Genomic DNA, 15,495 nt, shown 5'->3' on the forward strand with positions numbered 1-15,495 from the left:
TCAATAGGGTCAGCAGCAGCATCACACTGTGGGCTAGGTGCCCGTGGTGCAATGCGATGCAGGATCACTACTTACCCCTGTGACATAAAACCACCTCGCATCCGCAGCCAAATTGCATTTTGGTGAGTGCAATATTGGGCCGTGATTCAAGGGGCGATATCGCACTTGTTATGTGAAGTTCGCCTAAAGCAGATTTTCCACACAGAGGCACCTGGCACATGGTATGGAACTCACCCCCAAGAGGCTTACCTAAAGAGTTAAGTTGCTATGAAAATGGGGTTGTCATGACCTCTAGTGGACATTTTGAAAAACTGTGCCCAGATATTGCCTCCTATATGCTGTTCTCTGATTGGCTTTCAAGAGGCCACATGTGTGGAAGGTCCTAGAACTTTATAGTAGATTAATGTCAACACTGTAAAGTGACAATTTCCTGCTACATCACAGGAGAGAGCTCGTTACTGCGTAGAGCAGAGGTGCTGCTGCTGAAAGGGTGTAACTGTCTGCAGACAGACTGCTGCTACGAGAGAGGAAGAGGTAGTGGGAGCATGAACCCATGTATGAGAGGCTACGAGTATTTGGAGAAGGCAGAGAGCACTATGCAGAGAAAATTGGAACTTCCTGCTGCCAGCAAAAGAGAGTGCAGGGCTGTGCTACATTGCACATGAATTGAGACCTAAAAAGGGCATTGAGGAATTTTTGGCATCAGGTCGTAAGTGAGGGCGACCTCAGTAGAATCCATAGGTATGCACACAACTAAACACAAAACAGTAAATGGTCTGCTGTGAATCACCCTACGGACTTCAGCGAATACTTAAACATGAGTTATTCAGACAGTAGTGATGAATTCTGGCCTCATGTAGTCAGGACTGTGTAGTCGCCCAGAGTTTGGAGTCCCCTCCAGCATCTCATCTGTTTTATGTCTGTCTCGTGTTATCGTCTTGTTTGTGGAATGCATCCGATATGTGTATTAGCACCTATAGGCATGGAAGGGTTAATGTCTCGTCAATGTGTGCACGTGATGCAGAGAGATATATGTCTGTAAGGCTGGGTTCACACAGGGCGGAATTGCAACAGAATTTCCGTGCAGACTTTCTGTATGGAAATTCCGCCGGCAATTTTTATCCCGGGATAAAGCAGCAACGTGGATGAGATGTGCAAAAATCTCATCCGCACGCTGCGGAGAAGACATAGCAGCCAGGCCGTGCTGAAACTGACATGCCGTGCAGAATTCAAAGCCACGGCATGTCAATTTTATTATGGTCTCCGCTGCGGACATATCTCCACTCTATGGGGAGAGATGGCCGCAGCGGAATGCAGGCAGCCATGCCGCTTCAAAACCCGCGCCGAATGGCGTACGTTTTGAAGCTGCATTTCTGCCGCATAAATCTTGCTGTATTTCCATGCAGTCTCGCTGCCGTCATTCCGCAAGATTTCTGAGGCATTTATGCCCCGTGTGAACCCAGCCTAAAAGAGTCAGTAGGAGGAAGTCGGTAGTAGTGAGTAGGAGCGAGTAGAAGTCAGAGAGAGTCTGTTAATTGGAGTCAAGTGAGCAAGAGTCAGGAGTCAGTTAAGGAGTGGAGAGATGGAAGAAGCCGAGTGATGGTCCGCTACTAAATGTTTGGGCCCAGCCATTCTAGGGACCCTCCATGAGGCCACTGACTAGAAAGAGAGTGAAAGCACGGACATGGTGGAAACGCGTGGGTGTACAGCGCAGGTACCGCATGTATCCGGAGAAATGGAAACCGCTTCTTAGTAACGGAAAAAGTGAGTGTATGACAGTGGAGAGAGAGTTTTGCCCGGAGAAAGATCCAACAGATAACTTAGACTGTAGATTATACAAATGCCCTGAGAATCCTCACTGCTTCAACACCACAAATAGTTTCTATACAAAGACTGTTTGATTGACCTTAATTTCAAGAGTTTAAGTAAATAGATAGGACCGGAGGTTCCCGATTCTCGTTCAGAAAATACCCTGTGTTTGGACTATTTTATTACATCTGAGAGATCCAGAGGATGCAGAGGATGGAACACTGGCGTCACGAGTGATAAACAGGACTTAAGGTAACACCGGTTACTCATTGTGATTTCCCCCACAGGTAACAAGGTCGGGTTCCTAGCCACCCATAGGGAGGAGATGGTAGAGCCCCATGACAAGGTTATCTTTGTACCCCGCTGTCTCCTTGGCTGAGGACCTGCTCCTCGGACGCTGCAGCTGGACTATTGTTGTTGCATTAACCGAAAGTCAAGCCTTGTTAAAGTTTATTCAAACTGTATTCCTGCCTCACCAATCCGTGAATGTCGAAGTGTTACAACTTTGGCAATTAATTGCGTTGTTATTATTTTGCTTTACTGACATTATAACTGCTTCATACTAAGAACAAAGTATTACTGTTTTGTCATTGCACATAATCTACTAATCTCAGGGTTAAAGGGGTTGTCCCGCGCCGAAACGTTTTTTTGTTTTTTTTCAATAGGCCCCCCGTTCGGCGCGAGACAAACCCAATGCATGTGTTAAAAAAAAAACGTTTAGTGCTTACCCGAATCCCCGCGCTGCAGCGACTTCTTCCTTACCTTAGTAAGATGGCCGCCGGGATCTTCACCCACGATGCACCGTGGGCTCTGTGCGGTCCATTGCTGATTCCAGCCTCCTGATTGGCTGGAATCGGCACACGTGACGGGGCGGAGCTACGAGGACCAGCTCTCCGGCACGAGCGGGCCCATTCACCAGGGAGAAGACCGGACTGCGCAAGCGCGTCTAATCGGGCGATTAGACGCTGAAATTAGACGGCACCATGGAGACGAGGACGCTAGCAACGGAGCAGGTAAGTGAATAACTTCTGTATGGCTCATAATTAATGCACGATGTATATTACAAAGTGCATTAATATGGCATACAGAAGTGTATAACCCCACTTGCTTTCGCGGGACAACCCCTTTAAGTTAGCCGTAGTCAGCAAAGAGTACATCAACAGTAAAAGGTAAGCTGCTTCTGTTATCAGAACATTATTCATATTCTTTTCTTTGTCCGCCAATAAATATTGTATATTTTGTAATTCCATCTGCTGCATCGTATTCTGAACCTGCGTCACTTTACCATCTTCCGTGACATCATTGCAAAGAGCCGGCTGGTTGGCTCAACATAATAACTAAACCAGCCCCTTTCTCTGTCATGGCCAATGAACACACTGAAGGGGCTGGCTTTCATATTAAAATGAGCTGAACAGTACAACTACATACTTGTGATGACGTGACGGTCACGGATGTACCACATGACCCTGTGTTGGAACTAGACCGAAAATAGAAGTCTCAACACTGCAGTTCTATGTAAGGGTTTTTGCATTCTGCATCCATTTAAGTCATAAATATGAATTTTTATGCTTTTTTTTTTTTTCAAAAAGAGTTGCAACCATCATGGAGGAGCGGACAGAAGCTCTTTCTGTCAAGCGCAATCTGTGCTTTGTATCACACACCCTGGTAAAGTGAGCAGACCATACCAGCGGGTTTTGTGAATGTAAGTGGGTCTTAGATGAGACCATTCATTTTTTTTTATAAATCAGTCATGGGTAGATAGGGCAATGTTCACATCGGCTGAGAGCAGAAAAACGGAATCCTCCAGCCAAATGGTGGTGTTTTATGATGGAACCAAATGGCCCCATTGACTCTAATCAGGTCCGATCAGTTCCTCTCATGCTGTCCAGAATTTTACTGGATGAAAAAGTCTTGCATGCAGGATGTTTTTATATAGAATTTCATACCGAATCTGCGAACGGAGCCGCGGCGCAGAAGTGAACAAAGCCTGACCTGCATACTGGGGAGAGCTGAGCAGATAATGACGTCCTGTCTCAAATTGTCTCAAGTGTTGATTTGGTTAGTTATTCCTTTCTGTCTGAACCTCCTAGCCTTTATCTTCGTCCCTGAAGATTCAGGGGGGGAGGGGCTGCGGGGGGCGGGGGCACCGCGGGACGGTGGAGGGGAGCGGGGTGGAAAGTGAGAGAGATCTCTCTCTCTTTGTCACCCTCCCGACCCCTCCGCAACCCCAAATCTTCAGGGTCGAGCCAGCAGGTACTCGAAAAAGTCGATGCTCTCTCGAGTAAATTGCCTTAATGAGTATGCTCGCTCATCTCTAGTGTTATCACAATACAGAACTGGGCAGGATATTTAATGACTGTTCATCTTTCCTACATTTGCATATACTTTGCATAATAGTTCAGAAGTTACATTTTTGATGAATGATGAAAGTGTATCAGTTGTTGCATCAGACAATACTTGGATGACATCTGTTATAGCATAGGAGACCTCACACAGCTGTGCGGTATAACTGTCACCGGTGAGTGAGATCTCTCCACCCGTCCTCGTACATTAATAACTGAGGGGGTCTCCGTTTTAAACACTCTGTCTATAGGAGTATCTCACTGTGGATGCTGCTGGCACAATAATACACTGCATTGTCTTTGGCAGAAACGTTCATGATGGTCAGAATACTTTTCTGGCTGCTTACAGGCTGGATTTTCATCTTTCCATCATTGAACTCAGACTCCATCATTGCTTCACTTGTAGAGTCTGTGTATCCTATGAGGAGGAGCCCTTTGCTTTTTTCTTGTCGATACCAGCTTTTTCTGTATTTGCTGCTGTCATCGTGTTCACAAGTCACAGAGATGTTGCTCATGGCAAACGATGATATAAATGTCGGATTCTGGACGACATCTGCAGTAAAGCTGACTGGTAAAAAGAAAAATCAGATTTTACGTCATCAATATAGCGGCTCCAGATACACATTGTATCCATATACCAGGTTGTATGTTGTTATATATGTTATCGTTTGCACATTGTTTTACTATTTGGAACCATCCAGGATACATTGTTACATATTTTATGTTATGGGTAAGATTTGTACATTTACAAAGTTTGAGAAATTATACCACATCTAACCCAGTTCATACAAGTCTTATAATATACTGCAGATACAAGGAATACTACATGAAAGGGATCTTCAACTTTCAGTTTTTGTAAAACTACAACTACCAGGCAATGGCAGTTAAGACATGCTGGGCATTGTAGTTCAGCAGCAGCTGAAGAGGCGCAGTTTGGGGACGACTATCTATCATTTATATTATGCAATAACACATAAATATCCATCAGACTTACACTTTAGATATCGAGCGAGAAGGAGGACCTGCAGGAAAAGTAGCATCTTGAAGCAACAAGGTTATAAGAGACAGAATAAATGTGGAGGATGTAAACCTTATTAAACCACACCTAGCCCATCCTTAAAGGGGTTGTCCCCAAATAGAACTAAATGGTTTGTTTTTATGCATGAACAGTGCTGTTGTTTTGTATAAGAAGCATTCCTGTCCATAGGGGGCAGTAGTACAGTATATTTTTCATAGAAAGGGCCACACGCTGTTAGTGAATTATAAATGGGCCTAAAACATAGTAGAGATGTTTCTTGTTCACAGTTGTCATTTTCCTTTCTCCACTCCTCTTAAGGAGCAGGAAGGGTATAGCTTCTCCTTAGGGAGAGCAAGAATCTAGTGAGGAGGCCTGGGAAATTTATGCAAATTGGAAGATGGAATAATGTCTCTGTAGCGCCACCAATTGTAGGGCAGCATTCCTGCAAGTCAATGTCAGACCTTGTACCAGTGACTGGGAATATAAGCCAAAACCACAGTCTTCCCCAATAGGAAAACATAACCATGTATAGACAGCTGTTTCGGAGGTTTTGCCCCCATCATTGTAGAGTAGGTTGTTGGCTTGGCTAGTGCTAGGCCTATGATGTGGGTCAGGATGCGTATGGTTTCTGCTTAGGGAGAGCACCTAGTGTGGAGAATTATAAGGCCATGCATGCTCCTCTAAGGGGCATTTACATCACTTTTAGCTTAAGATCCCAAGGTGCAATCCTGCGTTATGTCTAAATCCCCCAAAACTGAATTTTCAGCAGATTTCCATCCATTTCTGACATTTTCAGCCAGAAAGAATAACATGGTCCCCCGCATGCCCTTTTATTAGCCCATGCAAAGGGCATTACTGGGCATTGATGATGAACACAGAAAAAGTGATAGCAAATAGCATATGCAATCTTGCCACATATTGGGAAATGATCTTGTAGCTGTGGCTTAGCTATAGGGGTCACAGCAGTTGCAGTTGTGACACAGCCATGAAATCAGGGGTTCCAAGGCTGCCATTGTTACTGAGGCAGCAGGGATGCCATCACTGGGCTCCCATACTCCCACGCCATAACTCAACTCCATAGAGATGCAATTCAACTCAGCAAGCAGGATGATCTCCCTCATTCACTGGTTCCTGAGCAGCCTGACTCCATCCCTGACCAAATCTGTTCTGCTTGCTGTCCTGAGTCGAGTTGTGGCAAGAGAGGAGGATTACTTTGAGGCGACACTATAGACTTGTGGGGGCTCAGAGGGAGACTCAATAAGTGTGTGGGTACAGACTGGGTACAAAAGCATTGCGGGGACACAATATCTGTGAGGGGCACAGATAGGGCCCAAAGGAAGCTCTATGACTTTGGGGGACACTACAACTTTGTTGGGGCACAGAGGAGGCAGTATAACTTTGTACTGGCACAGACAGACACTATTATTTTGGGGGGGACTATAACTTTATGGGGACATAGAGGAGTTGTGGGAACATAGTGAGGGCAGTATAACTTTGGGGGGACATAGAGGAGTTGTGGGAACATAGTGAGGGCAGTATAACTTTGTGGGGTCACACATAGGCACTATAACTTTTTGTGAATTAACAAGACAATGGGGTACTATATCTTCATGAGAACATAAAGGAGTACTGATACTTTATGGAGGCACAGAGGGGGCACAGATAGGCACTACTACATTGGGGGTGCTGCCCCATAATTGCTATCACTGAAGGTAACTACACTGTAATCACTCTGAAGAACGGATATCTATTATATGGTAACTGTATCATTTAGATATATACTATCATACATTAGAGCCGTACCGCTGCTTCTAAGCCTATCATGTTATTAAAGCACTCTATCAGATATGTTGTTTCTATTATATGGATTTTTTTAAGGGGGGCAGTGCATGCGTGTTCAGTCATGCACCCCATATCTTTTAAGAATCTTTTTAGCAATGTCTCTAGTTACTAGAGCTGCACCCATGGGCCTTTTTAGAGACTCAATGATGTAGTGGAAAGTACTATCTGGGCCACGGCTGGCAGCCATGTGGCGTATTAACAGAGAGAGCTCAAGAAGGAACTTTTGTATCGGGGCCCACGAGCCTTGAGCTATGACGTAGCGTTAGAAAAAAATACTGTTTTAAATAGTAACCACCTTGGTAATTCGGAAGCAGCTTTTTCTGATCTTGCTTGTATCATCGTTCTCACATATCATGGAGACTTCATCCATGGAAATAGCTGATACAACTGTTGGGGATTTAACCCTTTGCAATCCAATTTTGGATTCAGGGTTTCCTAGGGGGCTTTCTCTTTCTGCCATTATACAATGGCGCCATCTGCTGGCTAGAACCAGTACTGCAGAATGGGACATGCTGGAGGCCCCCGACAACAGATCGGCCAGTAATCTACAGTAATACCATCCTGTCTTCCGACATCGGAGCTGGACAGCCTTCAATCAGAATGTCTTCAGGCGTCAGACAGTGCATTGGAAAGGGTTAATAACATTTCCAGCCAAGCGGACTATTGGGGAGAAGACATTGTGGATTTCGTCTAAATAGCGAATCACATCCTTATATAGAATATGCATGTTAGTCAGTTTATAACTCAGTTATATACATACATACATAATCTGTCTTACAGTATAGACTCCAGAGGAGCTGAAGGACCTGGAACATCCTGCAGCTACAATGTTAATCGTCAGATTGTAGTTCCACCTTGGACAGAGATACAAACCACATCTGACACAACTTCAGGACATACAACAGCTTGAAATTCATTAGAATTCTTCTAAAATAAGTTCTGCAGCAGTTTTAATCTGAAGGATAATGCACACAGCGCCATCTAGTGTACGTTATCAGGATGACTAGAAGCTCTAAGCCTTGAATAGAAGTATCTGCCCTGCAGCTGTGTGCCTGTGGATGTTTGTGGTTGATCTAATTACTGACGAGCTGATTGTATCACCAGTACTATAGATGAGAGGCACAGCTGTAGTTTATAGGGTTTTTTCTCAGCAGGGAGGCGTCGCAGTGTCTCAGCTTTTTTACCCTCGTCCTATATGACTGTCTCACTGTGCTCACTGCTTGCACAATAATACACTGCATTGTCTGTGGCAGAGATATTGCGGATGGTTAGGATGTTTTTCTGGCTGGTATTGGCCTTGATTTCTATCCTTCCATCAGTGAAGCCGGACTCCATCGATGCTTTTTCCGTGTAGGTTGTATATCCCATAAGGACGAGCCCTTTACTCTTTTCTTGTCGGTACCAACTTTTTGTGTACTTGCTGCTGTCATCGTGCTCACAGGTCACTGAGATCTCTGCCTTAGCAGAAGACACTAAGAATACTGGATTCTGAATGACATCTGCGGCCAGGCTGACTGTTGGGGAGAAAACACGATTTTGTACGTCCTCTATATAGCGGCTGTAAATATGAGATTTTACAGAACAAGTGTAAAGGATTGAAAACCCAACTGGCCCCATAGTAATAATGTATAGCAGGGGAAATAGCGGGAAAAGTCATTGTATTTAACCCCTTCCTGTCACACATACCCTGTGCAGTTAGGACATCTATAGCCATCCACAACATATGCCGTATATGGCCGGGCTCAGGAGCCAAACCGGCTCCATACAGCCAGGATCAGAAATAACTCTGATGCCAGCTGTTAACCCTTTAAATGTCCCGAACACCTCCGCCATGATAAGATCACAGGGGTGCCGTCCAGGTGTCATGGCAGCCTGGAGGCTTCTGAAGGCCCCCTAGGGCTGCCATGTATTTCTGCCTATTAGGACCTGCTGGTGGCCCGTGGCACATCTGTATTAGGAATCCTGTTAAAACATGCTATAACACAATGCCATAGTGCCGCACCATACTGTAAAAATGATTAAAAGTTCAATTTCCTTTTGGCGACTAATAAATTTAAAAAAAGTAAAAAATAAGTAAAATAAAGATTTTCTTTTTTAAATGGCATTACTGCATTTGTAAAACTCCAAATATCATTAATCCCACATAATATATATATATATATGCCACATGATTATTTCCGGCAGAAAAAAACCCGTAATGGCAGAATTGCACTTTTTTTGGTCACTTTGTCTCTAAGACAAAAATTGAATAAAAAGCTATTAAAAAGTCATATGTTCCCCCAAATTGTACCAATACAAGCTGCGTGTCACTTCTCAAATAACGAGTCCTCACACAGCCTATCAATGAAAAAATTAAAATAGATGGTGACAGAAAGCGATTGTTTTATTTTTTTTAAGGTTTTTTTATTTTTTAAGCAGTACTATATCAAAAACTCCATGTATTTGATATTGCTGTCATCGTACCGACCAACAGAATAAGGACATCCTGTCATTTTTACTGCACTGTGAATGCCATGAAAAATCACCCCCCCCCCCCCCAAATAATGAAATCGCATTTTTTTTTTTTCAAGTTTCGCCCCACTCATTAAATTTAACATTTTTTCATCCCGTAAAAAATAAGCCCTCCTGTAGACATATCACCAGGAAGATGAAAAAAAGAGGTATGGCTTTTTGAAAGTTGGGATACCAGAGTTTCAGAACATGATGTAGGCGCATCAATAACCCTTGCTCATGAAAGGGTTAAATACATCTGGATACAGTGTAACAAAATATAATGTCTACTGTAAATATTTACTATACAATTGGATATCAGATAAAGTTGAGTCAGTTTAACCTTAATAGAAACGTTATAGAGAGAATGAAGCACATAAACATCTGTAAGACTGACAGTGGAGGCGGCAGAAGAGAATCAGGAGCCGCAGGGCTGGGGGCATCCTGAAGAAGAACAGTTCTGCTGTGTGACTCAGGGTATTTATGTCAAATGGGAACCCCACCCCTCTATAAAGCAAGGATGATCATGGACTTCTGATAAGGAACAAGCACCTTAGATAAATGCTGTGGGATTAACCCCTTAGTGACCAAGCCTGTTTACGCCTTAATGACCAGGTCAAATTTTGGAAATCTGACATGTGTCACTTTAACCTAAAATAACTCTGTAAAGGTTTTGCATATCCAAGTAATTCTGACTTAGTTTTTTCGCCACATATTGTTCTTCCTTTGGGTGGTAAAAATAGACCGATAGAATTTGTGTATATTTATTAAAAGTGCCAAAATTGGGAACATTTTGGAAAAAAAATCATTTTTTCACAGTTTCAACTGCAATATCTCAAATATGTGCAAACATTCTGAACAGATTTTTGATAAGATAGATATTTCCATCTGTTTACTTTATTCTGGATGCACATTTAAAAAACTTTATTTTTATTTTTTTTTAACCATATAGGAGACAATTAGTTATTAATAGGAATGAGCGAGTATACTCGCTAAGGCACTACTCGCTCGAGTAATGTGCCTTAGCCAAGTATCTCCCCGCTCGTCCCTAAAGATTTGGGTGCCGCCGCAGCTGACAGGTGAGTTGCGGCGAGGAGCAGGGGAGAGCGGGCGGGAGAGAGGGAGAGAGAGATCTCCCCTCCGTTCCTCCCTGCTCTCCCCCGCAGCTCCCCGCTCCGCGACGGCCCCCGAATCTTCAGAGACGAGCAGGGAGATACTCGGCTAAGGCACATTACTCGAGCGAGTAGTGCCTTAGCGAGTATACTCGCTCATCCCTAGTTATTAACATTTTGAGGAACATTTTCTTTTCCTACACCAAGCCAAAATTGAAAAGGTTGATAGGTGTCAGAATAATAGATATCCCTACAAATGACCCCATTTAAAAAAAATACACATGTATTGACTGAGGGGGTCATGAGTATTTTGACCCCACGGTTTCTTTTCAGGAAATAATGCAATAAAGAGGAGAAAAAATAAAATTTCATATTTTTGCAAATAGGTCATTTTAAAGACAGTTTTTTTTCTATAGTGCACATGAAAATGAGGATTTGCACGCCAAAATGGATACTACTGTTTGACCTGTGTTCATAAGCATACCAAATGTGGCCCTAATCTTATATCTGGATGCACAACGGGGCCCAAACTGAAAGGAACAGTGGCTTTCAGAACAGACACTTTGCTTGAAGGTGATTTAGTCCCCATTGCCTACTTGTAGAGCCCTTGAGCGGCCAAAATGATGGAGAACCCCCACAAATGACCCTATTTTTAAAACTACACCCCTCAACTAATTCATCTTAGGGTATACTGCATATTTTGACCCCTTTCTGCTTTGCTTAAATGAATCTAAGCAGAGCAGAAGGAAAAAATTACGATTTTCATTTTTTTGGCAATTGTGTCATTTTAAAAAACGTTTTTTTGTACAGCACACCTCTGAATGAAGACTTGCACCCCAAAATGGATACCCCTGTTTGTCCTGTGTTCAGAAACATACCCATTTTATCCCAAATTTCTTGCTGGACACATGGCTAGGCCTATAATGGAGGAAACTCCCATTGGATTTCAGGGCACAGCTGAATAAATTCCAGGCCCCATTGCTCACTTGTGCAGAAAAAAAAATGGACTCCCTAAAAATAATTTCTCCGCCATCTTTTTGGCATTTCCTAAATGCAAACTGTGTGGTATGTCTGAAAACAGGGTTAATTACAAAGGCCTGGTTGGGATGGACACATGGGCCAAAAAAACTGTTATCCCTCCTCCTCACATGCTTTTCTGGGGGGGTGTAGGAAGTGGCGCTCTGTGAGGCTTCGTAGGCTTGCTGAGGTGCGGCGGTCTCATACAGAAGGCGCTCAACGAACTGCTCCTGGAACTGTAGGAAGGCGAGCGTTCCCGGGGCTTCTTGTAAATTACATATTACAGGTAGCTGTCTGATAATGCCAGGCTCACCTGGTCATATGCAGAATAGGCAGCAGATCCCAGCTGTGAGCGTAATGTCCTGCGTACTTATTTTCTGCGCCGTCGCTTAGCGATGACGCGGGTACCCACAGCTCGTACACAATGTAGTTGCATGTGGGCTGCAGGTATATCCACGACCACGGAGCACAATGGGCTCTATGCTGCAGATATCCGCTGTAAAATAGGACCTGCTGCGTTCTGTTTTCTGTGAGTGCCTTCAGAAACAACCCCTTTGTGAATGTGGGCCCGAGGGCGAACAGCTGATCGCCCCAGATGTCAGTCCCAGTTGGCACAGCAGATTTTGCCGGTGAAAGCCGCAGACCGCCAGACATTTCCCCTACAGCGGAAATTTGCATTATATGATTGCCATTCAGATGAATGGCCATACTTATAATACAAAGTCCACCAGAACATTCATAGAGGAGGATCCCAAGCCGGGGACCCCCTCTATCACACATGAGCAGTCTTTGTCTTCTTGGACAACCTCCTTAGGTGGTTCTCTTCCATCTGCTGTACTTTTAAATCAGCTTTTGTGCAGCAGCAGGCTTATCTATAGGTACCGTAGACCAGAAGCTGCAGGCTGCTCAGGAGGCAATGTACCAGTCGAAATCTGTGTAGATTAGACACGCCAAACACTGTTGGAATAAGAGGAGGTTGGAGGTTGGTTTAACACTGGTTTTCTGCATTAGCCATTGTTCTTTGCCAATGCAAAGGGCATCAGCCTGAGTAAAGGACATGTGAAGACACTCAAGGCTGCCATGTATTTCTGCTTATTGGGACAAATCCGAGACAGTGCTTAAAGGGGTTTTCCAGGCAGTGCCCGCTGTGAGTACCAGGATACACCAGGGTCGGAGCAGAAGCCACTGCTCCCACCACTACTGGTGCTTCTTCTCTCCACCGGAAGAATGGGTAGAGACATGGGTTTGGCTGGGTCAGTGACAGGGGACCCCCCCCCTTGTGGATTTCCCTGTGTCACTGACAGGCGACCACCCCCAGCTGTGGATTGCCCTGTGTCAGTGATAGGGGACCGCCCCCAGTTGTGGATTGCCCAGTGTCAGTGATAAGGGACTACCCCCAGCTGTGGATTGCCCTGTGTCAGTGATAGGGGACCGCCCCCAGTTGTGGATTGCCCAGTGTTAGTGATAAGGGACTACCCCCAGCTGTGGATTGCCCTGTGTCAGTGATAGGGGACCACCCCTAGTGCTCCTGGATTACCATGCAAACAAGGGCCAAGACCAACTGCCAGACGGGTGGCAGAGGACTAGCACAAAAGCGGCTCCTGCAGTATGATGGGGAGGTGACTCCCAGCCGTGTCAGTCTGGAGGGCTGGAACGCATCCACGCCTCACCTGCTGCCCAGCTGCTATGGACATTGCCTTTGGGGAGGGGGAGCAGAGGAGATTTCTGCCACAAGACGGGATTGTACGGTTGGAGAACGCACCACAGCGGGTATCCGGAGGTCCGGAGCAGAAGACAGACTCCAGAGAAGAGCTGCAGCCAGCAGGAGCAGAGACTAAATGTTCTGCCTGCAGCATGGAGCTACTCAGGAGACACGACATTTACGTGCAAGACGACCGGCATATCACATGTACAGGCTGCGGGGAGGAAGGGAGACACAAACAGACTTACAGGGAGTATGAACGGCAACTCACATGTCCAGGCTCAGAAGAGGGTTGGGGGGGGGGGCATCACCAGGGCCTTCCTTGTGAATTTGGCCAGCCAGCCCATGTCTCCACCCATAGTTCCAGTGGAGACAAGATGCACCAGTACCGCTCCCACCCATATATTGTGGGCAGTGCATGTAATTGTAGGTGAGGTCCACATTAATTTCACTTAGACCCTAGCCTGTAATTAAGAGCACTGGCCACTACACAGGGGCCGGAGCAGCGGCTTCTGCTCCGACCCCAGTGTGTACTGGCACTGACAGCAGGCGCAGCCTGGAAAACATCTTCAACTGGATGCCTGCAGAAATACAATATACTGCAATACTAAAGCATTGCAATATATTGTATAAGTGATCAGATGATTGCAAGTTCATGACTATTATGACAGCTAAAAAAAACAGGAAAGATAAATTAAATACACTTAAATAAAAATATTTAAAAAATTTAAAAAGCCTCCTTTAATTGTTTTTAGCATAATAAAAATAAATATCATATTTGGTCTTCCCACATCCATAACATTCTTTAAAATAATATATTATTAATCCCACACAGTGAACAAACACCATTAAAAGAACACATCACCAAACGTGTGCGCCTTTTTGGTTACCTTGTCTCAAAGAAAAGATTTTATACAAAAAAGTGATCAAAAGTCATATGTATCCTAAAATGGTACCAAGAGAAACTACAGCCTGTCCTTCAAAAATCAATCACACAACCCGATTGATAGAAATAAAAAAGTTATGGGGTTCAAAAGATGCTGGAAAAAAAGTATTTTTTCTAAAGATATTTTATTTTTAGAGATGAGCGAACGTGTTCTTAACGAACACTTACGCACCCGGACACCGGCTTTACCGAGGACCTCAGTGTCCGCGCGTAAAGATTCGGGGGGCGCCGGGGGGCGGGGAGAGGCGCGGCGGCGCGGGCGGCAGCAGCGGGGAACAGGGGGGAGCCCTGTCTCTCTCCCTCTCCCCCCCACTCCCCGCCGCACCCCCCCGCGCTGCCACGGCGACCCCCGAACTTTTTTCGCCCGAGCACGGAATTGCTCGCAAAGTTCGGTGTTCGGGCGAAAAGGGGCGGAGCCGAACACGTTCGCTCATCTCTATTTATTTTGTAAATACAGTACAATAAAAAAACTCCATAAATTTGGAATTAGAGTAATCAGACTGATCCAAAGGATAAAGAAAACGCCATTTTTGCTGCACCGTGTAAGCTGTAAAAAGAAGACCTCACAAAAATTGGCAAAATTGAGGGGTTTTTTTACTATTCCACCCCACTTAGATTTTTTTTTTAAGTTTTTCAGTACATTAAATGATATCATTGAAAAAAAAAGCTCTCAGTTGACTATGTTGACAAAAAAAAAATAAAGAAGTTATGATTTTTTACAAGCAGGGAGGGAAAAATTAAAATAAAAAAACATAAAAGATGGCTTTGGAGTGAAGGGGTTAAAAGGTACAGATAATGATTTACCAAAAAGCTCCCTCTAGTGGCTACTGTGGGAAGTGCTACCATTCTACCCTGGGGCCCTACAGCAGTCATGCAGTCTGCTTCATTGGTTGGTACAGAGCTGTGAGTGATGGGACTGTTGGTCTAGCATCAGTTCAGAGCCTCCAGCCATAAGTCACAGTCAGCAGGCTGCACCAGGTAGCCCTACCCCATCTGCAGCAGTTCTGCACAGCTCTGCTCACTCATTGTAGCACTGTGGGCGCTGCTGGCACAGTAGTAAGTGGCGCTGTCTGCACCAGAGACGTTAGATATTATCAGGGTAGTTTTGGTATCGGTGACCCCCTCCATCTTCACTTTCCCCCCAGTAAATGCACTCTCTATTTCCGGAGGATTCTGTCTGTATCTGTAAGCTATAAGGACTAATGGACGCCCAGGGG

General features: G+C 44.7%; 1 gene segment (V, D, J or C); it reads right to left on the bottom strand.

Annotated features, from left to right (window-relative positions):
- Nucleotides 1-4,396: 4,396 nt before the first annotated feature.
- Nucleotides 4,397-7,471, bottom strand: LOC136626700 (T cell receptor alpha variable 12-3-like). The segment is given in 2 exon segments: nucleotides 4,397-4,719; nucleotides 7,360-7,471. Coding segments are annotated over 2 exon segments (435 nt in total).
- Between the last annotated feature and the right edge of the window lie 8,024 nt (nucleotides 7,472-15,495).

The sequence above is a fragment of the Eleutherodactylus coqui genome, chromosome 4 (genome assembly GCF_035609145.1).
Source record: "Eleutherodactylus coqui strain aEleCoq1 chromosome 4, aEleCoq1.hap1, whole genome shotgun sequence".
In the NCBI taxonomy this organism is placed as follows: domain Eukaryota; kingdom Metazoa; phylum Chordata; class Amphibia; order Anura; family Eleutherodactylidae; genus Eleutherodactylus; species Eleutherodactylus coqui.